The following is a 26624-nucleotide window of genomic DNA, read 5'->3' as shown; positions in this document are numbered from 1 at the left end:
GTTACAATGCTTTTTGGAAAAGAGCCCATAATTCTAATAGGCTTTTTGTCTCTCCATTTAGGCTTACAATGATTTTGGGAAACATAACCCTGCACAATGACACAGGCTCTTGCATGGATTAGACCTTATTAAAAAGCCTGAATCTAGGGTAATTCATGCAACACCTAAAAAAGTGTCTTAATAATCAGGTTGCCTCAAATGGTTGCATTTAAATGACAATCAACTACTTTCAATACCCTGATAATTAAATGGAAGTGTATAATACTGGTTCATAATAAATCAATAGATTTTATTTTTGTATAAAACTACTACCTGGATTGATCAATGATTTTTATGAATCAAGAATACATAATAGTACATATAAAGTTAAAATATAAAGACTTAAAATATCTGAATTAATAATCACATCAAATAACAAACTAAATTGTGCATTTTAATGCATTTTCTTTTTATTGAAATAAGATGTTGCAGATGTGATCATCGCCACTTTTCACTTTTTATTTTTCACAAGTTCACTTTTTAAAAAGTAAAACATCCATAGTGTTTCAGTAAAGAAAGTATTGCACATGATCACACTGGCTGATAACTTTAAATCCTTTCCAGCAAGGTCTCAGAGTAACCAGGGGAATAATACCTGTGAAAGAAAGAACGATCAGTGGAACACCAAAAACCATATAGAATATTCAATCTAAGGGTTTACAGCATTATAAAAGCATGTTTAGTGTAAAAACATTTTATCATGGTGCTGTTTATTATTCGCATAAATATTCATGAACCTGACAATCTCCTCAGGGTAGCAGCTGTTGACTGCATTGATATATTCCTGAATTGCAGAACCAGGTTCTGCTCTGATCTCCTGCACTTTCTTCAGACCACCGCTGGTAACAAGCAAGCGCCGTGCTTTACTGTCATGAGGAAGAACCTTTAAGATGGGGAGGAAATCGAAAAGCTCCTTAAACAGTTCTCATTGTCATTAACAAATGCAGCTTTCATAAAATGTGTTAATGAAAACAGTAAGTTCCCGCTACCTTACTGAACTGGTAGATGACATGTTTAAGAATGTTGCTGGGAGCTTCATAGAGAAGAGGCTCCAGTGCTGGTAGATAAGTGCACTTTTGAAGGACGCTCTTCAATGCCTTCTTGGCCTTTTTTGAGTATGTGAACAAAGCAAAGAAGAGGCAAGAGTTACAAAAAAATGAATGATATTGGTAAAAAAAAAAAAAAAAGTCAAAAAAGTTACTAATGGACCATTGGTCACCTTGACCTGCAGGTCTTCAGAACTTTCAGTGTCCAAATAGAGTTTTAGGAGTTTAGGGAACACGTTGGCCACAGCAACAGCGTGTGCATGTTCGGGTGTGTGTCGGCCAATCTGGCCAAACGCCCAAGCTGTGGCTGCTTTGAGGTGGTCGTCTTGCTCCTCTTCCAGACAGATAGACAACTGTTGCACTCCCTACAGGAGTGGAGAATCAAATGTGATCATAATCAGTATTATGAGAGAAATCCACTACTGTTCAAAAGTTTATGATCGGTAAGATTTTTTAATATTTTTGAAAGAAGTCTCTTATGTTCACCAAGCATTTTGATAAAAAATACAGTGAAACAATAATATTGTGAAATATTAGTGCAATTTAAAATAACGGATTTCTATTTTAATATATTTTAAAATGTAATTTATTCATGTGATGGCAAAGCTGTATTTTCAGCATCATTACTCCAGTTTTCAGTGCATGATCATTCAGAAATCATTCAAGAAACAACTCTTAATATTATGACAGTAACGTGTTTGTGGAAACCATGAATTATTATTTGATGAACAGAAGATTCAAAAGAACAGCATCTACTTGAAATATATATGTTTGTAACAATGTAAAAGTCTCAACGGTGCCCTTTGATAAAAGTATTAATTTCTTTTTTCTTTTTCTTTTTTTAAATCTTACTGACCCCAAACTTTTGAACAGTATATGTAGTCAAATGTAAGTTTTACATGTAATCAAAAGGAAGGATGTTATAACAGACTTTAGATACAATCACAGCCATGGCTAAGTTCTCGGAGTGTGCAGCCACAAAGCCCAGCATCATGATCCCAGGCAGGCGAACATTCCCTTTGGAGTCCCCGAGGTAGTCAATCACAGCTGCTACGCCCCCCATATTCACTATTATCTGAGACAGCTGAGTAGGAAACAAACAATGCACACAAGCAAACACACAAGTCAGTGTGACATAATGATAAATAATAAACAAATAATTAGACCAGAAAAGCAAAACCGTTTTGGGCAGGTGAAAAAATAAGTGGTGATGCAATGACTATGTGGTTACCAATTGTCTGTTTCCTGTGTTGCACTGGTGATAAATAACAGACCCACATTCTCCATGGTTTACAGACTAGCTGCCTCAAACCATATTATTTAAACAGGGGGTGTCAAAGAGCTGACAAAGTAGAGATTCCAAAGTTACCCAAGCATCTTGAAATCATTTAGTGGGTATGTTATGTATGTGGTAGGTACTTCTGGGGTGTGTTTTGTGATTTCCCGAATAAGAGTGGCGACATTCTTCCGAACATATTCATCAGGGTCCTTTAGGCAAACCAGCGCAGCGGGGAATATCTCGGCCTCCACCACCATCTCGGCTACGTCCACCGAATGCTTGGCGATTTGACTGAGAGCTGAAAAAACCTGCCTCTGTAAAGAGTAAAAATGTAGTCTACTGTCAAATTAAATCATTAGGGCTTTTCACACTGTGCTTAACCCTGGGGTTAGCGTTGTTCTAAACCCCAGTTTTAACACCAGGTAGAGGAAAGTTACCCACTTGCAATTAGAAGCGGGGTTAGCACTGCTTTTTACCCCGGGATATAAAACCCTGCTCTGGAGCTGAGATAGCACCAGTTTAACCCTGCATTGCATGCCAAGCATGTAAAGTGTTAAATTGTGATTGAATGTTTATGGCTAGATGGTTAGCAACAGACAACCAATCAGATGTATCATATTTATAAGCTTTTGATGATCATATAAACATTGCGTGTTGTAAACAGTAGTTTCAGCATTTGTTGTTGGTGTATAAATTGCAGTTAAGAAGAGTTATATTGAATTGATAGTCGGCAATGTATAATATGAGGTAGCACAACGCTAGTTATGTAAACAGGTTGTGTACCGACTCATCCAATCAATGTCACTGACACCACAAATATGCAATTAAGAACATTAACAAATGGTTTAGGAATGTAAAGTGTGAACCATCAGTTTATAAATGCCCAGGATTAATTGTTAACCCCGGCTAAACAAGATAAGGATTCTAGGATTCTGTTTTTCCAGGGTTAAGAATGACCCAGGGTTAACTATTTCAAGTGTAAAAATCCCTATTGAGTCTGCAATCATTGATTTCAATATCTGTACACTCTTAAAAAAAATAAAGAACCTTTATTGGCATTAGTGGTTCCATGAGGAACCTTTAACATCCATGGAACCTTTCAATTAGACAAAAGGTTCTGTATAGTGGAAAAAGGTTCTTTAGATTATTAAAATATTCTCCGATCACACTTTAGATTAGGGTCCAATTCTCACTATTAACTATGACTTTTGCCTCAGTAAACTCCTAATTACTGCTTATTAATAGTTATAGGTAGTTGCTAAATTTAGGTATTGGGTGATATTAAGTGATGTAGAATATGGTCATGCAGAACAAGGCATTAGTATGTGCTTTATAAGTACTAAAACACAGCCAATATCTGAGTAATATGCATGCTAATAAGGATCTTAGCTAAAGTGTTACCTGTTCTTCACAATAAGATGGTTCTTTTAAAAAGATACTTTGAGGAACCCCAAATAGTTCTTCTATGGCATTGCTGCGAAACCCCCCTTTCAGAACCTTTATTTTTAAGCGTGTAGACTGTGTCACCTTTAATCTGGCATCTGGGTTTAGGATCATCTGTGCTAGGTGGGCGATTGCCCCTGTGTCCACCACGGTTTGAGCCAGCTCTGGGGAGTGCTTGGCTATGTCGCTCAAAGCGGAAGCAGCAACCCTCTTCAGGGCAATTTCAGGCTCCTGGATGCATAACACAAGCAGAGGCACCACTCCGGCATCAACCACTGCCTGAGACAGCTCTGCACACCAGGAGTGAAGATGAACAACAAAAGGAACATTGACAAATTGTAAGAAATAAATATAAAAGCAAACCCTTTTTGAAGCTAACTCACGTGCATTGTGCCTGGCAATGTAGCTTATTGCCCATGCCGCAGCCTCTTTGACCCCAGGGTCAAACTCCTCCAAGGAGACCACAAGAGCGTCCAGTGCTCCACAGTCCACCACGGCCTGGGCCAGCTCAGGGGAGTGCTTAGCAACAGCCCGAAGAACGAATGCAGCTGCTTTCTTATAGAATCGCTGTGTCATTCATATCCCAGTAATCCAGAGGGAAAGGACAAAGCAATTGAACAATAAATACACTAGAATGTTCATGAATCACCAGCAAAACTGCCTTTAAAGGGATAGTTCACCCAAAAATGAAAATTCTGTCATAATTTACTCTCCCTCAAGTTGATCCAAACCTGTTAGAGTTTTTTTTTGTTCTGCTGAAAACAAAGAAAGATATTTTGAAGAAAATCGGAAACCAAACAGTTGATGGGCACTATTGACTTTCATATTATGGGAAAAAAAACACTATGGAAGTCAATGGTGCCCCACAACTGTTTGGTTACAAACATTCTTCTGAATGTTCTGATCCAATCTGACTTCTGACCTGAAATGTTGCCTGAATCATAATCATACACTGTTCGTTTGTAGGCTAGAGGAGAACTGGCCCCCCGACTGAGCCTGGTTTCTCCCATGGTTTTTCTCCATTCTGTCACCTGATGGAGTTTTGTTTCCCTGCCACTGTCGCCTTTGGCTTTTGGCTTGCTTAGTTGGAGACACATAATATATTTAACAATATTATTGATCTGCCTGCACTGACACCATTATATGAGAACTGAACTGAGCTGGACGATGACATCACTGTTTTCTCCAGAGCGGCTGTAAAGATAAATGAACTACATTAATCATTTTTTTACAACAAAAATGAACCATCACTGAACTTACATCAGCTGGACTATGACATTATTTTCTTCCAGATCTGCTGTACAGCCGAAACAAACTTTGTTGCATTATTTTGCTGTTATCACTGTAAAGCTGCTTTGAAACAAAAAGCACTATATAAATAAAGGTGTCTTGACTTGACTTTGTGTTCAGCAGAAGAAAGACATTTATACAGGTTTGGAACAACAGTAAATGATGACAGAATTTTCATTTCTTGGGTGAACTATCCCTTTAACAAACAGTAATCACATTCTATACGATTCAATTAGATAAAAAAGAACTTTGGTGGAGTGTATACTATACATCTAATGAAGCCTCTCTGACAGTGTATCAGTAGTCTAACAGAAAGTTCTGGAGTAAAAGCTTTGGGTCACCACTTTTTAGCTTTATTCTGGAATCTGGACAATGATCCGAGAGTTTGCCAGGAGTCAAACCAAGATGTGATCTGAGATGTGGAGTTGATGCACTACCATGCACTTTAGATTTTTATAACGAAACAATATGTAAATGTTTAGTACCTGTATTCCTGCTCACAGTCATGTTACTGTTTAAAGTCATAGAATTTAAATAAAGAATGCAGACAAACTGCTTTTGCTTTGACTTTATGCTTATCACAACACATTTAAAAGCAAGTATTAAATGAGAATAGCGCAAAAATATATTAATTAAACTGGAAATTGCAAAAACATGGTTTGCCTGGCTGACATTGCCAAGTTTTTGCATTGTGCAAAAGCAAATTTAGGCATGCAAGTCTGACGCCTTAAGGCAAACCTATTTATTTCAATGAAAGCTGAACGGCTCAACTAAAGAAACTCACGTTTTGCTCAGCCAGGGAGTACACAAGCTGAGGAAGAATGTCTCCCTTTACTACAGCCTCAGCCAGGTCATCGTTATAGTTGGCAAGCCTTCCGAGAGCCAGGGCTGCTGTCTGCTGAATAGTTGGGACTGCATCCAAAAGGAGAGGCCTCAAAAGGGACATTACACCTAAGCCAAAGAGAGTGAGCACATTTGTGCAGGGGAGAAAACAGGAGTGGAAAGACACTTGAGAGCAGATGAGGGGAGGATATACTTTCAAAGGTTCAAATCATATAATAAAATATATCAATAAAATGATGAGCTACTGTATGCGTGCTCCTTATTAATTAAAAATTTAACTTGTTAACAATTTTGTAAGATATTTCGCCCAGAAACATTCATTGTACTGTGCAGTGTTTTGGTGAAACATTGATTTAGATCCCCCCCCCCCCCCTTCAGTCCTGAGTGTGTTGAAAAGGTTTAAAATACTCTACATATTGTAGGTTAGGTCGTTGAGTTATACAGCCCATGTTATAATTCACCTCGAATGTCTTTAAGCTCACTTGTAATTAGTATTACCCAGGAAACTCATATTTTATCAGTTATCAGAAAACATCTTATTTTTTTCACAAAATAAATATTTCAGACACTCACCAGCATTTTGAAGTGTTTCAGTATTTTGTGGTCTTGATGCAAGATCTGCTACAGTTTGCACAAATTGTGTTCTTGCCTTCTGGTACTGCTCAAACACTGCATAATAATAATAATAATAATAATTTATATTATTATAATAATCTCGTTTTACAAATTTGGGTTTGCTGATAGGGCAAATTACTGACAGTAGTTTAAGTTAAACATAGACCTGCATATAAGACGAGTCAATGCCAAAACATTATGTCAACAAACTGCGAAAGTAAGAAAAGTAAGTAACCCCAGTGGTTATAATGATCTGAGTGAGTTTATCATTGCATTACGATTTTTAATCATCCTTCAACGGATCTGACTTCCTCACCTTGTAAAACCTGCCGTTGACTCATTGTTATCAGTATCCTAAATCGGAGCAAAAACGACAAAAAGCTGCGTGGATGCGACAAACTGTGCGTTTAAACTTCCATTAGGAAACAGCGTTTGTTGTGACTTTGAGAGCAGGCGTGCAACTGTTGTCTTGGCAACAAACCGGAAGTGATAGGCATCTCGTTCGTTCGGTGAGCTTTCTGTCAGTATTCTTCTAATGTTTCGTGCTGACATCTTTTCAAATCAGGATAAGTGCGAATTCAGGTGATGTCCAGATGTAATAGCTGGTTAATTAATCCGTAATTAGTTTGGGGTATTCAAGAACGGTGTCAAATCGGGACAGAGCAGCTGCGAGGGCGAACAGCTGCCCTCACATTCGTGTCTACACGGTTACCGCAGAGACAACTGCAGTCACAGCAGCAGTGATATTTAGTAATTACTTGTCTTCACATTCGCATTTTCGTTGAATAAGTTTTAGAATAGTAAATACACTACTACCTGCTGGTTCGTTAGTATATGTGGAAAAAAAGAGTCTTTCGTCGAGCAGCTGAATACAAACTTTCCGTGCGTGCTTGTTCACTTAAAAGTTGTTTTTACGGTTTAATTGTTTTCACTTTAATAAGGTGGTCATTTGAGCTGGTTACCAAATAGTTCATATTTTCCCGAATGCCTTTAATAATTGCTTGTTGTCGACTGTAGTTGTTGTCTTTCTGTTGCATTTCACGCACTCTGTGCCCTGTAACATGGCTGCATTAAACATAAAAAAAAGTCCAACCCTTTTTAAGTACTTACTGTACACATTGCGTAGCCTATTAGAAAATATTTTGTATAGCCTGTATAGGCCTAAAATAGTAAAAAATATAAGCTTGTTAGGTTGTTATCTGGACCATTAGTGGAGAAAGGCTATCTGCCTTTATGAAAATTCCTGATAAATCGGGCCTTTATATGCCAGCTCAAGGCTGACGAGTTTATGCATTAACTTTAATGTCATTTCTGACACAGATATGCTCTCATAAAGCAATACTTAAATACTGTTGAATTTAAAATAACAAGTAGGCCTATATTTATTTCTTACGGGTTCACCATGACATCAGTCAAGGCAAGGCAAAGCGAGCATAGATGATTATAGCCTATTGAAGAAACTTTTTTAAACAATGACAGCTTATTTGGAATGTCCACTTGGCTTTGCTCATGTCCACCTCTAAATTCACTCCTAACAAATCATTTCAGTCAACAACATCATTTGTAGGGATTTTTTAAAGGTGTCTTGATTTTTCGACTTAATCAATGTATAGCCTTGTTACGTCAAAAGTAGGCTACAAGTTTTAGGGGTTACACTTTATTTTAAGGTGTCCGTGTTACAGTGTAATTATACATTTAAGTGCCGAGTAATAATAATTAAGATTGTACTTACTATAGGGTTAGGCTGCATAATTAAGCACAATTTATAGTAATGACTAGTAACTAGGCCTATAATTTGTGTGTAACAAAGACTGAAAAAAATGTTTTACTAAGTTTTGTAAATATGGATTGGCCAAAATAAAAAATAAAAATAAAAGCCATAATCCTGTTCCAAACGTTAACCTTGACAGAATTAAATCTCTTTGAAGTCCCAACATGCACGGAATTAGACCAGACCGACCAGATTATAACTGACCTGTCAACTAAAATATAAATCTGTAATAGATGAACCACATACCCCGTTAAAATAAATAGCTTTCATTACCTCAGTGTAAGTGCAAATATTTCAGTGCAAACTGTCGAAACAGTGTTTCCCTCACGTCACGGAGAGATTCACCGACAGACTTTCCGTTTCTAGGACCAGGTGTGACTATAGGTAATGTACACAGGCTAAAGCTGTTTAAGCCACAGCTGGAGAAGTTTGTACCTGCCTCTCAATACCTTCGTCACAATAGACTTTGAAACCGGGCAAATGGATTTAGTCATGTTTACCAGATAGCATCAGTTATATCGCACGAGCATTTATTAGTGTTCAACTGCGCTATGGACATATTTTTGCTCTATGCAAAAAAGAAATAAACGGCTATTCTATAGCCCTACTTCCTCACCATTATCACCACTTTGATGGTTATTTCTTTAAGCTTATTGTCAACTTTAAAAGTTTAGCACCATGATAGGCCTATAGCTAGCCTACTTATTTTACATTATTAGAAATCCGAATACATTTATTCGGATGTTAAAGTAATGCATGAATACTTTTGGTATTTGTAGATTTATCTAGCAGCATTAAAACGCAAGGCGATGTGAAAGTGTAAAATGTTTATTTAGATGTTTTATACTGTGCAACAGTCACAATACAATAGCTGTCAATAGTCTACAATCGACCAATAAGACAATGAACACTGAAGACATCAAAATCTTGTCCAGAAGAAGTTGGGGTAGGCTATAACAGTGGCTGTTTGTCAGATGACAAATTCGTGTATGTAATAACTTGAAAAGCAGTCTGAAAGATATGTGTGCATGCTTTACAGGACTTGAGCATGACCTCGAGACCAACCTGACGGCCCGAACCGGCACAGTGGAGCATATCGTACAATAACTGCAAAAACTAAACTTGAAGAACTTCTAATAAAAATGATTAAGCCGAGTAGAACTTAAAAGTTTCATTTCTTTATCCCTTTGAACACGCAGTTCTAATATAGTCTTTTGTCATTTAAATTTGAACTATATAGGCTATATGCCTTTCTTTGATATATTAAAGGCAAGAATATACCAGGAATGTACAGTAGCCTAACTACCCCAGAAAAGGCAAACTAAAATCAAAAGTAAATGTTTTTTGTGTTTTTTTTCATGCTTTTAAAGAACATTATAATACACATGTAAATTACAAGCAACAGATAACGCAATTTGTTTAGGGAAAATGTAGACCAAGAGTAAAAATATATAAAAAGGTATAATTCAGTCATTTCTGCATTCTGAAAATGCCGCAATCGTCGCTCTGCGCTCCACTTTGCAAACAAATGGGCCTCTAACGTTCTCACACAAACTTAGAAAATCCAGCAATGTGTCGAAAGAAGCGCGTCATTTCCACTACGTTAAAGTTACAAGTATAATATACTGATAATAATGACAAAAAGAATGGCTCTACGTGACACTACGTTGGCATGGAAATAGCTGGATTATGTCTGGCGTTGGCTTTATCGTGTAGTCCCTTCTCATCCCGACGATGTGGAAGATCCGTTCAGCGCTGTCTTTCGCACTTTGTTGCCAAAACTGAACTGTCGATTTGGGCTGGTCATCGTCGTGCCGTTAATAGGGTTGGAAACATGGCTGAAATGAGGCTGAGAAGGCTGAACCAGTGTGCTTGGACTCGGTAGTGGTGATGATGTTGATGGGACTCCAGCGGGACTGCTGGCCTTGTCGCTGGCTGAGTCGCTTTCAGAGCGGTTTGTGCTGTTCACGCCATCTTGCGGGTGGGTAATCTTCATTTTTTTACAGCTGGGCCGCACGCGGTATTTCAGAGGCAGTGGTCCATTCTATGTGCGATAATAACAGAAGGCACTTTATCATTTAACGCCGGATGCTGAGCAACCAAAATTCGCTATCAACAAAGCAACCAATATCATTCTTAAGATATTTTAAGATACAAAAATTACGTTTTAAAATGGAGTTTGTAAAGTCAAAAAAATATTCGAGAACTTACTCTTCTCCATGTGTAGATGTAGGCAATGTCCATTAATGTGTAATAATCCTTCAAAGGCTCATCCTCATACATAACTTCAATCTATTAGAACAATAGTATTAAAAACAAGCACCAAAATCACACTGCAATAGATGCAAAATCAGAAAATGATAACAAATACCATATTAATACCCTCTTTATTCTAAATGCAATGAAACACTGGACTGCATTACTGTAATATCTGTAACAAACTATTAAGGTTTAAAAAAGGCCAGAAACTATTTTTGCAAATTAAATTACATCCACAATAACATTGATCACATTACCTGGAAAGTAGGAGGTATATCCATTTTGCTTCTCAGAAATTTCCTCAAATGCATCACAGTCATGGCAGCAGGGCATTGTAAGTATCTTTTATTATTAACCTGCTTTTAACAAAAATATTTTATTCAGATAAGCTTTATAGGTCACCATTATCACAGAAAAAAAAAAAACTTAGCAACTTCAAAAACTTTTTTAATAAGACTCAATATTCCAGATCTTAATTACCTCTTCATTTTGCCTCTCATCTATGCAGCCTTGCTGTTGGGCCCTAAACAATAAATCGTATAATTGTAAAAAAATATAAAAAAATTACAAAAAAAGTGCAAAATTATAATTTTAATAATATAATATATAATTATAATTACAATTTATAACTTGTCAAAAAAAAATCATGGCAAATTTTTTTAGCAAATATCTTTATCATTTAGTTAACACTATAGCAGAAAGGCTACTTCAAAAATAAAGGCTATGTTACACACTTTTACAACTTTTATAACAGAATACACTGACAATAAAAAAAAACATACCTTTGATCAAAAAACTCAATTGACAAACTGATTATCTCATCATCTGTGATGATTCGCTTGTCTTCGTCAGCAACTTCCCCTCGATCCTCATTTGATCCATTTGCAGCTTTGAAATAAAATGAAAGAAGAATAGTGGCTTTAATTTAAACAAATGTCAACAATTAAACCACACAGCTGTATGACACTGTTCAAACAGTTACCTGAACAGTTCAACAAACTTGTTTTCAATACTTACCATCAACCGACGGGTGTTCAGCATAAAAATCTCTTCTACGCTTCATTTCATCTGCACAGAAAACAACATTTCAGGTTTCCTTGTTACAGTGTAATTATACAATTAAGTACTGATGAAATTAATTAACAACGTACTATAGGGTTAGGGTTTGGTTTAGGGTTAGCTGCATGTAATTATGCATCATTTATTACAGTAAGTATGTTACACATGCAACAAGGACACTGACATTTCCAGATCAGGCATGTGTGATTAAATACAAACAATAATTACAATCTTATACAGTGACTGACTTACTTTTGAAAAGACCAGGAACCAACTTGTATACAATGTCCTGTAGAGTTTTGTCAGACCTGAGGGAGGAAGGGTAGATGTTGATCAGGTAAAGGTCAGGTATTTTTTTTATTGCAATTTAGACAGTCCTGTTGCGACCAACTCAAATGTTATTTCTTAATTATTAAAAGACATCCACAATAAAAAAAGAATATGCTAAATAAATACATCATATCAGATAAAAAAGGAAACAGGATGGTGAATATTTTTGCAAATCAGTGTTAATTATTACTATTACTTAGTGGAAAGATGGAACAGACAGTGTTGTTTTAAAGGTTACCGAATATTGAGAAGTGGCTTCGTTTTGTGGACCTGCACATCACATATGGGACAGTATTTACTGGTTTCCAGGTACCGGACAATGCACATTTTACAAACTAAGGATCAGAGAAATATCACAGGATAAGACACAACAACATATGTTGCATGATATATATTCAAATATAACCACAGAAAATAGTGCAGCACATCTCATACTTACATGAGTGCAAGCATTCTATGATTGTTGTTGCATCTATGAAATATCCACCACATAAGACACACATCAAATGGGGATTGAGTTCTGTAATCTTGATCCTTGTTGTACGATGCATCGTCATGGGATGGAAAAGAGCCTGCAAGGACATCAAAATAAGATGAACAAGGGTATGCAGCTAAGCAAAAGCCAGAGTGAAAATTATGACTACTCAATCAGCGGAGAGGCTAACATTCTAGTTTTTGTGGACTGTTGCGCATGCAGATAACGGATTTGGGGCAATTAACAATCGCTTAACAACCATTAAAAATGTTAGGTCAACTCATAAACATGGGTCTTCGGTGCAGTAAAACCGCACAATTGCGATGTAAAGCGATTGTTAAATCGCTCATCAAACACGACATGACAGTTCACTGCACACCGGCTATAACGCATGAGATTCTACGTAAATTAACTTTACGTGACGAACACTTCTTACGGTTTCTATAGCAACTAAAGCTGCGTTACATGGCAACGTACCAAGCAGCTGAAATGGAACATTCCGCGTAGAAAACGAAAGCATGCTGAACGCGCCAATTTTGATTTAAAACCGAAATCTCGCCGATTAAATAAACTCGTAATGAAATGTTATGCGATAACGGCCTTCCAAAAATACAGTTTATCTTAAGACCTCGCATGACGAGCTGAAATAAAAGAATGAACAGCTTTATAACCGATGATGCTGACCTCCGTTTTGCCTTGACAGTCTCTCCCTGGGACTTCTTGACTAATCTTGCAATCGCCCATTGCTCATGAATGCACCTTGCATTAAACTAATAGGCTACCGGTTTGACATAATGCTATCGTCATACGTTGCTATAGTATTAGCCTACTGTTCATTAATCCTGTTTTTGAAACACATTACGTCGGGGCATTCACTGATAGCCGAAGACAAGTGCTATAAAGTGCTGAGAGAGTTCACAACAACGAGAAACGATCAGAGTAAGCAAGGACTTTAAACAGAACACACAAAGATGCTTCTCAAACTCGTGCGGGATGAAGCATCCCAAAGTAGGCTAACCTGCATATAAGCTAATTCTTATAGAATGCGTTTTGAATGTTAATTGGGTAATTTTTAGCCTACTTGATGTAATATAATCGTACATTGTCATGTGACAGTGACAAATCAAGCCATCGGACTTGCCTCCACAAAACTGCTCGAGAACTATGCAACCGACATACATAGTGATGTTACTCCACGCAAGAGGATATCAATACCTAATATGTCCGTAAGACAGCTTTCAAACCAAAATCGGTCTACAGAGGATTTTTATTTTTTATTTTATTTTAATGTTGACCTGTGCCCTTTCTTTTTAAATAAATAAAAGCCTTCATAGGCTAACATTTATTTTGTGAAACATCCACCAGTCAAACAGAAACGATACAAGAGTTCTTGTTGCAAGCGTTTCGGTTGGTTATAAAACAAAACCACAAACATTCTGAACGCTGACAAGCATTCTGGTGGTGGTGATACATAGCCTAGAATAAGTAACTGTCAAAAGAAGGAAACGACCCTTATACATGAATTGTGCCACGTGAGAAAGTGCAGAGTTTACAAAGACCTGTAAATGATGACAGACCGGGTTAAAGGAATCAATATTCTAACACGTCACTTATAGATTTAGCTCTGACATTCACAACTTCAGGGAGTCAGGGAAGTTAGTCTACATGCAAAATTATTCACCAAGTCTTAAGGGAAAAGCTGCCGCTTCTAAATCAAGAAGTGTGCAAGTTAATAATATTTTAAAAACATTCTGAAACAACCGGCCGACAAAGTCCAATATAAAAATATATTTTCTTCTTGACATGACAACACAAAGCACGACAGGGCATCCGCAGAGTATATGGGATAACTAGCCTAATTCTTGAGCTTAAATATTTTAAAAAAATCTAAATGGTAGAGTAGGCTATAGTAGACAAATGTGCTTTGTCAAAGTCCAACAAACTGATATAAGATCCATACAAACCTTGTAAGCCAGGCTATCTAAAGCAGCATTCTTCGGTTAAGTTGGATAGATGAAAGAAACCTCTAAAAACATTTGAAATACATTAAATAAGTAGCCTACCTGAGTTCATAAATATGTTGTTTTATCAACAACATATCTTCCGTGTAGTGAATGATTGCTGTCAACCACTGAAAGCTTTGTCTTTTGCATCCGACAACAGGACAAGTTTAGGTTACCATGTAAATTTAAGTTAAGAAAACACACAAATAGGTACAATTCAGCAAAATAACAAGTTTGCCCGGTCGTAAACATAATACAGATCACATATCTATAAAATTAGATAACTGCTCAATGTGACAACAAACGGAAAATCCTTTAGAATTCAGCCTCACATGAACAGACGACCCGTCTCTACCCGATTTCGCGTGCACATCAGGATTCATTAATAACTAAACCATTCCATTTAAGACAGAAACACCAAGCAAACATGATGATGGCAATAACTGATAATCCTACAACAAAATGAGAATCATTCGCGCAGACAGGACACAATATTATTAGATAAATTAACTCAAATCTATAACCACGCGGAGAGACGGAGACAATGTTGCGGACGCGAGGCTGTCAGTTCCCGCATCCACTCTAACACACGTCTCCATTTTACACTCACAAAACACAGATGCATTTTGAGTACAGAGTCTGAAATTTGACATTGGTAAGGGAAGATATCGAAGAACACATACCTTACTGAGCTGGAGTGAATAGTCGAGCCTGGAGGTGGTTAGACAATGAAAGTTAGAAGTCGTTCAGTAGAAAATGAATACGAGCCAAGCGGCCATCTTGAAAAGGGCTGCAGACGCTGTCAATTGCAATAAGAGAACGGTGGAGCAGGGCGCATTTCAATAAAAAATAAAAAAAAAATAGAAAATGTCCGGTTATCGATGTATGTTCCGTGCTCGGTTCCAGATCTTGTAAGCGGTCTTGTATTTAGACCTCCCGCTAGTAAAACGGCCAGGCTGATGTGCGTTTTCTCTAGGCTAGCTCCTTCAGTCTTCTCTTTGAAAAATGCTGCGCTGATGGTTCAGTGGAAACTGACACCGTCCCCAAAATGGCTTGTAGTTCGACCGCCCCGTGCATCACGTGATCTAATTCCTTAAGGGTGGCCTGGGAATATGTGTCGGTGTATTCAGCGCTGCTCGCGTTCAGCAAATAACAAAGAATTGCGTTTCAAAGTCTGTTTGACTGTGGTCCGGCTCGTTAGGTTTACACAACAGCCGTCTAGGTTCTTGTAGGTCAGCTTTGAACCGTTTGCTACTTTTGTCTGCAAAATGATCTCTCTCCGTCAACAGCTTTGGAGACTGTGATTCATAACGGAGGCAAGATCAACTTACCATAAAACACGAGTCACATATATAATCTATTCATAGACAAAGATGGTTAAACTAAATAGCGCAAATGTGTTGAGAAAGCAATTCATATATTAGCCTATCATATGTTAAAACATTTTGTAGCCAACCTAACCCGATAGCCCGTTTCTGAATTAATTCATGGTGGTGAATGTGATGCAGATGCAAAGTAGTAGCCTACGAAATCCACTTATGGTCGGGGGTCCCCTAGAAAATAAGTGTTATTTTGCTTCTACAAACTCAATGTTATAGCCTATCGCACAGTAACAAACATCCGCATATTAGGACTGAATTATACTATAAAAACCCGGTCCTCAAACTAAACAATTTATAGTCAATATAATGCGTTATTTTTAGCAGTTGCCTATCAGTAACGGGATCCAGGTCAGACACTTGCGACAAATGTCGATCACTTCGTAAACATGCGTTTATCAAGAAAGACAGCCGACTGAGCTCTACACATAATTACACAAAGGCAGGTTTGCTCATATCAACGTATTTTTATTGTGGATTTTATGAAGAAAAAAAGTTACAGCATATAGGCCTATTCGATGCGAGAAGAATTCATCAAGAAAGAAACTGGAGCGCTGGTCCTGAAAGAAAAGACACTTTGCCTCGTTAAACCTCGGCATCCAAAAGACATTCAGGAATCCAGGAATCAAGACTGGGATGCCCTCTCGAGACTTTTTGCTGCGTCCTTCATTTTTCCAACCAAATCCTAAACAGTTCAAACAATCCAGATTATCCACCAGCAAATGCACGGACATGTCAATTAGGCTACAATGATTTATTTCACCATTTCATAGGTTATTTCTATATCTGAGCTCAACATAAAATTAATGCGATAATGCAAGTCTTGTAAGTGCCAAATCACTCTTTCATTTAAAGATGATCAGTTTGTTGACATCGTAAACTTCTCAAACTCTTTGTAGGCTAACAACAAACCGACAAAATCCTCTGAAAAACACTTTATAAAAGTTACCACATATGGATTAACACTCTCAAATTAGAAAACAGTTTAGTTTTGACAGTGTGTGAATGATATGTGGACTGCTCTTTTATTGAACATACAGCAAAGTCAATCAGTAAGTCGAGATCACAGATTAAAACATCGGTTTCGTCATAAATTCATTTTCACGCAGTGGCAACCTTTTTGGCTTCGGTCCGCTAAACTTGTTGGACAACAGCTTAAAGATATTTGTTAAGTGATGTGACGATGATTGAGTGCATGAGAATTTTATGACTTGATCTTTCGACAATTCACCTTTGTGTCACCCCTACGACAAACACAGGCATCTGTGTAATGACTAAGATAATAAAATTGGCTTTTCCAGATGCAGAAACCCAACGCTGACATTATAGAAAATAATCAGGTAGGCCTACAGCTTTACCATGAATTAACGGGTTATAGCCTATTAATTAACTGTCAAAAATAATTATACAGAAATGTTAAATAATTTATTGCAATTTATCGTCTGTATGTTTCTTTAGACCAGGAATTCTTGTAAAATGAGGAAGGCTCACAAAATGCAACACTGTAGGATAAAGTAGGTTCTATGCTAAAAACAGATCTTGATGTTAATGAAAAAACATGCAGACTTGGCTCAAATATTGCCCACTAAAAGCAACCCAGACCTTTAGAAAAAAAACTTAATCAACAATCTAGGCTGAAGTAAATCATGTCATGTTTATTTGTTTTTAATTATTAATTCATTAATTTAGGATAAAACAAACTAATTATGCAAATCGTTTAAAATAAATACCTGAAGTTGCTCCATGGTGCAACTAAAATTAATTTCCGAAGAAGCTCCACCCCTCTGCAAAAGTAACCAGAGTTTATTCAAAGTGAAGAAAAAAACATTTACTGGACATATAGCTACTGTATGTATCTGAAATTACATACCTCAGTGTTCAAAGAAATCAGGTATGACGGCTGATTGACTTTATGTAAATGACTATTCTGCCGAGAGAAACAATGATTATGAGATATAGGCTATAAGTAGGCTACTGTCAACGCTGACTAACTTAAAGAAACAACGTACCTTTATACAATACTCAAGACGCCATGCAGCATCAGTTATATGGGGAGGACATGTATCAATGCTGAGGAACAATAAAGACATTTTTAAAAACAAATAAAAAAAAAACGCTTATGGCTGCGGTCATATTTAGAGTTACATAGATTTTGCATGATTCATAACACTCTGCGAATCGGAAGATACTCAATATGGTTATGTGACGAACATAAATGAGTATAATTTCCAATAAATAAATGTAATAGGTAGCAGATGCCTTTTACAATAAAATATTTAGGCTACCTATTTCTCACCTTGACAACAAATATTCCAAATTTGTTTTGTTTTTCTAAAAGAAAAAAAAAACATTTATTTTACTGCAATGCAACTGCACTTTAATAGCATTTAGATGAGCATTTTGATACAAAACATTACCTGGAGTGAAGTATACAATAAGTCCACTCTTTCGATCTGGAACCTGGCGTCTTCAAGACACGAGCTAAAAGAGCACACGATATATTCAGAATGAAAAAGTGAAAAAGTAAAAAGAAAGAAAGAAAAGAAGAAGAAGAAGAAGAAGAAGAAGAAGTGCTGAACAGTTTCTTTTATCTTCAGAAGACCATTTCGGAACATGTTACCTAATTGTTGATTTATCTGCATTTTGCTTTACTCCTTCCAGAATGAAGGTCGTTGCCGCAGCATGACAGTGTTTCAGGGTAGCCTGATCGATGTGCTTCAATTCTGGGTGACCTGCGATAGATGAAAAATTGCTCTCAAGAAAAGCTGTTACTACTACGTGCGTGAGAGAGAGGGGGGAGAGAGAGAGGGAGAGATGTAGGCTATAGCCTTGCGTTGTTTGGAACTGAACCAACCAGTTATGCTAACAATGCTTTTGGCGATACAAATGTACAATTATTTGTCCTAGCAATTAATCACATAGGATATGGGCTACAAACTGAAAGAGAGAGAGTAAAAAGAAAAAAGGACACGAAAAATATGCCTAGCGGGTAGCTAGCGCAGATGAGATAGCCTAACTTCACTTTTTTACTTAGACGAAAGACAATGCAGGCCACTACAGGCATGCGTTTGACCACAATCAAGTAAATGTTCACGAGTCCTTATACATTCATTCAGTTCTTAAAGAAAAAGAATGCAGTGTTGGTAATCACACCATATAGCAGCTAATACGGCTAAGCAGAGGGCTCATTGATGTACTGGACTTAGAACAATAGGCACACCGCGAGCACGGATGACGATCACAGTCTGTCAGTCCTTATGGGCTAGACGACACATAATATGTCAATCCTTAGAAAATAACATCAGAAAAGACAGCGCAGCGCGACTTCCTTCTTGTGTAGAAAGAACCGGAAGTAATGCAGCACAAAGAAAAACCTCAACCATCTTACCTAGAACACTTTCGCATCGAGGCGAGACCAGACTGTCGAATACGAGCTCTGTGAATATCGTAAATGATTTCAGGTCGAACACATTTGGATCGGCCACGTTTTGAAGCCCTTTCATCACTGATTCCGACAACTCCATTTTGAGCTGCAGATAGCCTTGGTCACATGAGCGCGTCACGTCAGCTGATCTCAGCCCTTGAATTGTCGGAGAACAGAGGCGCAGCGCGTGCATTACTCGCTGTTTACATTATTTCAGTGTTATTTCCATATATAACCAGGATAAAATAAAATAAAAATCCTCACATAATGACTGATAACATCTCTGGCGAGATTTCTTCTATTTCCACTGCCTGTCCTGTCGTTATAGGATAAAACACTCGCCTATAACCCTTTGTCAATCTTTGCCTATTTGCCCTTTGCCTAGTTCTTCTGCTGCATAACCTTTTATATTTCAAATATTAGAATGATTCGTGTGGAGGTTGGATTCTTAAATGCCTAGGCTACCCTTCTGACGTCTCACCGCTGCTTCCATACTGCTTTGAATCAACAAATGAAATAGCCTACCACTTTTACCAACACACCTTGCAATTTGTTAAGCGAAGATAGCCTATATTCTGTTGCTGTGTTCACTCGACACGCTCAATTCTGATGAGCGACAGTAGCCCTGTTAATCAGTTACCGAAGTCACGTTTGGAAGATAACTTTGGTTAGCTACTGCTCAAGAGCTCTTTTATTACAAATTAAATGTTATGTTGTTTTGAGCGAAACTTTAGAACTTTACATAAATAGGCTACTACACCATGGAAAAGCCTACAATAGGCTACGTTCAAATAAATCTACAATTTCCAAAAACGCAATATAACAACCGAAATTTTAATTTAGCCTTTACATTTTTTTAACGATAGCCTATAGCCTACGCGTTTACAGCTATTACGCCGATTTTGTTTGTCGTGACCATTTCTCATTAGCCTATTTGAGCCTAAAGGTTTTTCTCTAATGAATAAAGTTAATTGACGTCACATAGGTTCTTTAGAACACTGGTTTCTGCGTTCTTTAGAACACAAATAACTCATATTTCTCGTATGGCATTCGGTAAGATCTAATTGACTCTAATTGGAATTTATTTTGTGTAGTGGCTAATTACAAATCAGCTTATCAAAGTTATTTTCTACAAGCGACCATCTGCACTGAATCGATACAACCTTAATTCGTAGCCTATAGCCTATAAAATGTACACTTTATCATATCATAGATGTTTAGAAATTTAAGAAACTATAGTACAAAATATTTTACCATGCATAGCTACTGTAAACACAATTATTGTGTCTCTTTGCGTTCAAGATTTATGAAGAAATTGTCAAATTTTATAGAATAGATAATGCAATTAAGATAGGTCCGAAACACGTCGTAATAGCCTTTACTTTTCAGTTTAGAGAAAAGGTCTGCATAAATTGTCTGCACAAATCAAAAAAAAAAAAAAAAAAAAAAAAAAACTTTCAGTCGCAGATCATTGTGATGGTCAGTAAAAATTTATTAATTAATTTAACAATTATTTTGAAACTAATTTAGTCTTAGGCCTATATCAAATTTCCTAGCTACAACCTGTGTTGTTCATAAAAATGTCGTTATAACTGTTGTTTTATTATGTTTTGTAATATTTTTGCCAGCAAGAAAAATTACTGAATGAATGGTGAGATCCTCATATTTTTTTCCCTGCTAAAATACTTTAGTATTTATTTAGGCTATTTATTTATTTATTTCGTTTAGGCTAAGTGAAATATTCATGAAAGTACAACACAATTCACAATATAGGCTAATTAATGATATAGGCCTAATCTAATACACTTTTTAAAGTAAAATGTTTTATTTTTATTAATTTCATTCATTGTTTTTTCTAACATTTTCCCAAACTGATGCGATATCAATAGTTCTGCAAGAAATGGCAGTATATATAGCCTATATATATATATTTTTTTTTTCATTTATAGGCTAAATTAAGCTCTTTAACATCTCACCATGCAAGCAGGCCTACTCAGTTAAAAACATTCTGCTAATTGCGACATTTTTCTTTGCAAAGTTTTAATAGAAGCCTTAAGACTCCTTGATTTTACGATACAACAAAGAGTTGGTCAGGGTATTTACGTTACCACCCCTAAGTCAAATGGCATAGGCTATAGAATATGCATGCTGACCAATATTAACCTGTTTGTTTGAGTTAAAGTAGAACAACAAATGTAGAAGAAAAATAAAACAGTAGGCTATTATTACGGTCATTGCTCTGACTTATGACAGAAGCACCGTTTTGAGGCTAAACTGCATCACGAACTAAACTGCTGTCATTAAAATAGCCTATCCAGTCGACCTTGTCATTTCAGGGGTTACTCAAACACACCACGACAGCAGTTTAATGCTCTCAATTACTTCTCTTAGGAATGCATTATAGGCCCAAAATACCTGATAAAAACCTATCAACGTCATGATATGCAATTCGGCTAGCTGAAGATGCTTTTTTTTTTTTTAACCCTCAAACTGAACAGCGGCCATTTTGGGTAATGCCCGAGACAAGAGGTTGTTCAACAAAATGGATGTGACGTGGAAAATGGATTAAGTGTTTCACTGAAAAAATTCCAGATGCTAAGCAACCAGCTGTTAACTTAGGAGGCTCTTCAGCAGCAAATGTTCAGAAGAAAGTTCATGCTAATAGGGGACAACTATGCTTAAAATAACCTTTTGCGCCACATGAGATTTTTATTAGGGGGAGGAGATATTTAATAGCCATTAGGCTGTTTTATTAAAATAACAATTTTATTGCTTCGTGATTGTCTTAATAGCATATAGCAGAAGCATATAAAGAGCCTACAGCAAAGCATATAAAGTAATGCCTTTTAATAAGCCTAATATAAATATGATCCAGCAGTAAACTAAAACCAAAAGTGACAATTGTGAAAGCAGGTATAGGCTAGGCCTATGCCTAACTGAAAAAATAAAAGATAAAATATCTTAAAGTCTGAAGTAAAAATTGTACTTCCCATGGTAAGCTACTCAGTATTTGTTTCAAATGAAAAGGCATTATTGGTTCAGGTTGCATACAGACGTGCGTTAATTTGTATTGTAGAAATTTCGTAATCAAACAATTAAGTAAGGCTATTAAACCACAATTTGAACAAGTCAACAAATGTTTAGCTTAATTGATTATTAATTGCTTAATATATCCGTTAAATCATTAAATTAAATCAAAAACTAAATAAAAGTTCTAAAAAGGGGTTCTCACAGCGATGACATTTTTTGGAACATTTTTAATAATCTAAAGAACCCTTTCCTATACTAAAAAGAAACTTATGAGCAATGGAAAGGTTCCATGAATGGGAAAGGTTCTTCATTGAACCTAATGCCACAAAGTTGCTCTCCTGTTTAAAATTAATATCTGAAGTCTCATTTAAGGAGATAAGCAACATTCAACTATATACAGTATAGCTATATAAGGGGGCAATGAACAAAAAATTAAAATGCCATTCTTCGATTCTCTATTTAGATTAATTTGTTTGCTTGCTTGCTTGTTTTTCTAGCGCACTGATAAGAATAGGCTATAATAACAGACCCATTTATTGATGTCAAACATGTATCCGTTCATCTGTTCCATATATCTAACAAGCTATTAATTAAATTATTAGGCCATTTGTTTAGATTGCAAGCTCACTTATTGGACGCCTTGCGACATAAAAACGTTTGGGTTCGTCTAAATCAGCCTCTTATTGGAATATAATAGCATTTTAATGGTTCTAAAATTCACCTCCAAAAAGTTTACAACGTGAACAGATTATTAGGCTAATTCAAAGGCCAACATTGGGATTTCTAACTAACTGGACACATGACAAATGAATCAAGTGGTGAATATGGCGATAAACTGTTAAAACAGATATTTTCTTGTGCTATTTGAACTTCATCTGACACTTAAATGTTTTCTAAGTAGGAATGATTAAACCTGATCAATTAATCCCAACGTGGTGTTTGCTGCGTTTCTGATTGAGCATGACAATATTAAACTGAGAGACTTTTTAAGTTTTTAATTAAGAATCTACTAAGCATTCATAAGGGGGAAATCATATTTTCTAAGAGTAAGTTAATTGTTTAACTGGGAAATAATGTCAAAAAATAAAAGCGATAAGATAAAAAAAAAGCCTAAAGAAGAAAGGAAAAGGGGGAAAAAAGAGTAAGAACACAAAAATGGAACCAGGAAGCTTAAAAAATAGGTTTAAAAAAAATGTTGACTTTAAAAAATAGCCTACTTTTTACATAAAAGGGAATTAGCCTACAGTTTGGCTGTCATTGTTGTAAAATGTGTCTTAGAAAAATATTAAAGAAATGCTAACATTAATTCCCTGTAAAAATAAAATAAAAATACAATTAAATAAATAAATAAATCAAACAGGCTGCACTGCACAGCATTTATTTTGTATGATGACCTTATTTTTTAATTACGTCAGCTGTCAGGACATTTCTCGTGAGGTGTTAAGATAAAGAAAGTTGACCTCATTGTAATATGTGTGTGTGTGGGGAGGGGTGTCCTAATGGTTACGTCTCCTTTAAGACACGCGAGAGGGAACTTTCGTTTTTTGTTTTGTTCTTGAAGGAAATCATGTCAATTCATATGTGACCATGCACTGAACACGAGCATCATGGTATAGCCTATCAAATGGACGAAATGCAAATGATCGAGTGCGACTAAACACGTTCTTCTCATTGTTCTTTGGATCGTCGATGCACATCGCCAAGTTGTTTGGGTGAATAAAAGTAGGCTACAGAAAAATTGCATGCGTGGAAAAGTTAATTGTTAGTTTTAATAGCCTACAAAGCCGTATGCGGCTACACATTTTATCTCTTCGGGTAATTTTGTCAAGATTAGACCGTTACTTTCATTTAGGCTACACACCACAGATGGCTTATTTAAATATCGTTTGATCATGTTGTCGAAATAAAAAAATAATAGGCTAATAATTTTCACGATCCCCATCGAGATTCTGTGAAGACGACTGTAAATTTGCGAAGACAAAAGAACACATATTATACCGCAACACCGCAATTATGCTGAGCCTCAACTCACAATAATCCTATTTGCTTTGGCAATGCGTTTAACTTGGGCTCGTGAGAGCTGTATTTGTTCACTCACTGAACGTATAATAAAATACACGTTTGCTCACTTCCCACTGATACTAATGATTTGCCCCCTCGATTTTACAAGCCGCCGTGTTGCTTCACCCTGTGAACTGTAGGCAGTTTATTAGTGAGGTTTGGGAAATCCTAATGTTCTTCGTGCCAACCCCTTGCTCTATCTCATTCAGAGTGGGCACAGAGCCAAAAGAGAGTGCTGTGAGTCTCCGCCCCTCCCTCTAGTCCTACAGCTTATTTGTTAAGGAGTAAACAGATCACGAGCTGGACGAGACTTGTTGCTTTATATCTCCGTATTAAAATGGTGATGTCACAATGCGCAGAATACAAAACTCAGGTTGCTCTGCAAAATTTACAAATGGATGATCTTATTATTTGTCGGTTTTAGCATTATGAGAGGAACCCTTTTGGGATTCTTGAAATGTAGGCTACTTTAACTCTCAAGATGTTGACTTTTGATTGCTCAAGAGGCCATTCAGCAACATTCTGGACGCAGAAAAAACATGACATGGTTTATACAGTCTGTGTGTGTGTGTGGCCCCAACTCCACAAAGATGTCAATATCCGAAATCCTTTTCTTTGTGGGAACTTTTTTTGCTCTCCATGAGTAAAACAGCTTATAAATCATACTAAGTGATGTTTTTTGAAAATGTTAAAATGCAGAAAGTTTTCTTTGATGGGTATGTATAGGTGTGTGTTGTGTGCGTGTGTGTGTGTGTGTGTGTGTGTGTGTGTGCGTGCGTGTGCGGACGGACGTGGTTTCAGAGAGTGACTCTGCCCCCTATAGGAAGCAAAGCCATCTTTTTGTTGTGGACCAAATTCAAATCAATCACCACAACTTTTTTTCTTCATCCAGAATGTTGCTCGCTATATCACCTCTCGAGTAATCACAAGACAACCAAATCAAAGGGTTAAAGTACATTTCAAGAATCACAAGAGGCCATCATGGCTCCTGATTTAAAGCTCAAAATGACAGATAAAGCTGTATTGAAACGATGTGTATTGTGAAAAGTGTTAGCCTATACGAATAAATTTGACTTAGCGCTTTTCAGCTCTTGTACTTGTTGTTAGCTTATGTGTAGGCTATGTTTTCGACCATAACATAGGCTATTTAATTGTAAAATGTTTTGCTCTCTAAGTTGGGCAATCAAAACAAAAGATTTGACAAGATGAGCCATGGAATTTGACCTGGCAATTATTGATAAAGGCCAGGACAAAATCTCCTCCTTGTCAATAAATTATAAATAAACAGATAGGCCTATTCGTAACATGATTTTAGGACCTTGCCGTCATAACTTTGTGGAATTTAAAATAGCATAGGCTTTACGCCTATTTAAATTAACGAATGCTTTTGTCGAAAATCGGTCAGCAAAATTGACCGCAAGCACTGACATTGACTTCTGGTCGAGTTCTTGAACAAAAGTCATTTTTATAACTTGGATTTAATTTTATTTCTGAATTATCGCTGTTATTCTGACAGATGTTTTTTTATAGCCTAACCCCAATCTTAATTTTAAACTAGTCATACTTCGCCAAGGGACCAAAATTACTTAAGATTTCATTTCAATACATCACGGACAAAACGTTCCAAAACCGTGAAGTTTACTTTTCCGTGGTTACAGAGAATGTCACACGTAGGCCGCAGACGCGCGCGCACACAAACATATAGACTACATGAAGCGGGGGCGCAGCCGTTGCCGCTTGATGGCAGTGGTGGGATGTAAGTATGGGCGTTGAGTCAGAAAGACCTCGTTTTTTGACCGTAATGGCCACATAAGCCAGTGGTGAGGGACAATGACCAACGGTTGGGCAGTCGAGAATTGAAATATGGCTGAAATTCACAACCAACGAATGGTATTGCACAATCTAGCTGAACTTCAAAACGGCCCGGGTTGCTATTGTAATGTATTTCGATCGATCTGATTTGTCACCAATTCCGTATAGATATATTGCTTAGTAGCCTAGGCTATTCTGCCTCAATGATTGGCTCTTGCCACACCGCATCATAGCCTACTTTGTCTTATGTTTGATTAATTTATTTGGTTGGCCTATACAAGATTTAGGCTAAAGATTTAAGGATGGTGTTAATAATAATATTAAAAATTAATTATTAAATACAAATGATTAAATAGCCAATTAATATAATATAGGCTAACCAAAGTTTGAAATTATTCACAATTCTTTAGGCTAAATATTTATAGTTTTCTTTTACCTAGCCTACCTAACATGTCAATAGCCTATA

At 36.7% G+C, this 26624-nt stretch overlaps 3 protein-coding genes across 4 annotated transcripts; all 3 read right to left on the bottom strand.

Annotated features, from left to right (window-relative positions):
• Positions 1-429: 429 nt before the first annotated feature.
• Positions 430-6997, bottom strand: spag6 (sperm associated antigen 6). Its single transcript, XM_081352296.1, has 11 exons — positions 6872-6997; positions 6514-6609; positions 5882-6048; positions 4191-4374; positions 3892-4097; positions 2505-2678; positions 2017-2169; positions 1259-1450; positions 1029-1145; positions 777-922; positions 430-634 (listed from the first exon to the last, which is right to left on the bottom strand). The coding sequence occupies exons 1-11, from the start codon at positions 6894-6896 to the stop codon at positions 589-591; spliced, it is 1506 nt and encodes a 501-aa protein (XP_081208422.1). The 5' UTR covers positions 6897-6997; the 3' UTR covers positions 430-588.
• A 2145-nt stretch (positions 6998-9142) lies between these two features.
• On the bottom strand, positions 9143-15475 carry bmi1a (bmi1 polycomb ring finger oncogene 1a). 2 transcript variants are annotated; one of them, XM_081353464.1, is made up of 10 exons: positions 15136-15475; positions 12414-12546; positions 12213-12309; positions 11897-11952; positions 11603-11653; positions 11368-11473; positions 11066-11108; positions 10843-10944; positions 10538-10618; positions 9143-10370 (listed from the first exon to the last, which is right to left on the bottom strand). In XM_081353464.1, the coding sequence occupies exons 2-10, from the start codon at positions 12529-12531 to the stop codon at positions 10050-10052; spliced, it is 975 nt and encodes a 324-aa protein (XP_081209590.1). In that variant the 5' UTR covers positions 12532-12546; positions 15136-15475; the 3' UTR covers positions 9143-10049. The 2 variants fall into 2 exon arrangements, with proteins under 2 accessions (XP_081209590.1, XP_081209591.1); XM_081353465.1 differs by having other exon boundaries at positions 10843-10941.
• Positions 15476-16280: 805 nt separating this feature from the next.
• Positions 16281-19761, bottom strand: commd3 (COMM domain containing 3). The gene is made up of 8 exons (XM_081353466.1): positions 19220-19761; positions 18452-18563; positions 18249-18312; positions 18128-18162; positions 17841-17901; positions 17702-17758; positions 17562-17615; positions 16281-16516 (listed from the first exon to the last, which is right to left on the bottom strand). The coding sequence occupies exons 1-8, from the start codon at positions 19446-19448 to the stop codon at positions 16457-16459; spliced, it is 672 nt and encodes a 223-aa protein (XP_081209592.1). The 5' UTR covers positions 19449-19761; the 3' UTR covers positions 16281-16456.
• Positions 19762-26624: the final 6863 nt, after the last annotated feature.

The sequence above is a fragment of the Scardinius erythrophthalmus genome (genome assembly GCF_964197995.2).
Source record: "Scardinius erythrophthalmus genome assembly, chromosome: 22".
Classification (NCBI taxonomy): Eukaryota; Metazoa; Chordata; class Actinopteri; order Cypriniformes; family Leuciscidae; genus Scardinius; species Scardinius erythrophthalmus.
The sequence above is the reverse complement of the archived record's forward strand: the minus strand, read 5'-3'. Positions and strand labels throughout refer to the sequence as shown.

What these genes read in the sequence shown, in the direction of transcription:
- spag6 (XM_081352296.1), bottom strand. Translation starts at nt 6,896, where the DNA reads ATGAGTCAACGGCAGGTTTTACAAG. An exon ending in TGAAACACTTCAAAATGCTG is followed by an intron (nt 6,049 to 6,513) that starts GTGAGTGTCTGA and finishes TCTTTGGCTTAG; the next exon opens with GTGTAATGTCCCTTTTGAGG. An exon ending in TCACAAAACACACCCCAGAA is followed by an intron (nt 2,170 to 2,504) that starts GTACCTACCACA and finishes TTTCCTACTCAG; the next exon opens with CTGTCTCAGATAATAGTGAA.
- bmi1a (XM_081353464.1), bottom strand. Translation starts at nt 12,531, where the DNA reads ATGACGATGCATCGTACAACAAGGATCAAGATTACAGAACTCAATCCC. An exon ending in ATGAGAGGCAAAATGAAGAG is followed by an intron (nt 10,945 to 11,065) that starts GTAATTAAGATC and finishes TTTTGTTAAAAG; the next exon opens with CAGGTTAATAATAAAAGATA. An exon ending in ATATACCTCCTACTTTCCAG is followed by an intron (nt 10,619 to 10,842) that starts GTAATGTGATCA and finishes TTGTTCTAATAG; the next exon opens with ATTGAAGTTATGTATGAGGA.
- commd3 (XM_081353466.1), bottom strand. Translation starts at nt 19,448, where the DNA reads ATGCACGCGCTGCGCCTCTGTTCTCCGACAATTCAAGGGCTGAGATCA. An exon ending in TATTGTATACTTCACTCCAG is followed by an intron (nt 18,163 to 18,248) that starts GTAATGTTTTGT and finishes TTTTTCTTTTAG; the next exon opens with AAAAACAAAACAAATTTGGA. An exon ending in TTGGAATATTTGTTGTCAAG is followed by an intron (nt 17,902 to 18,127) that starts GTGAGAAATAGG and finishes ATTGTTCCTCAG; the next exon opens with CATTGATACATGTCCTCCCC.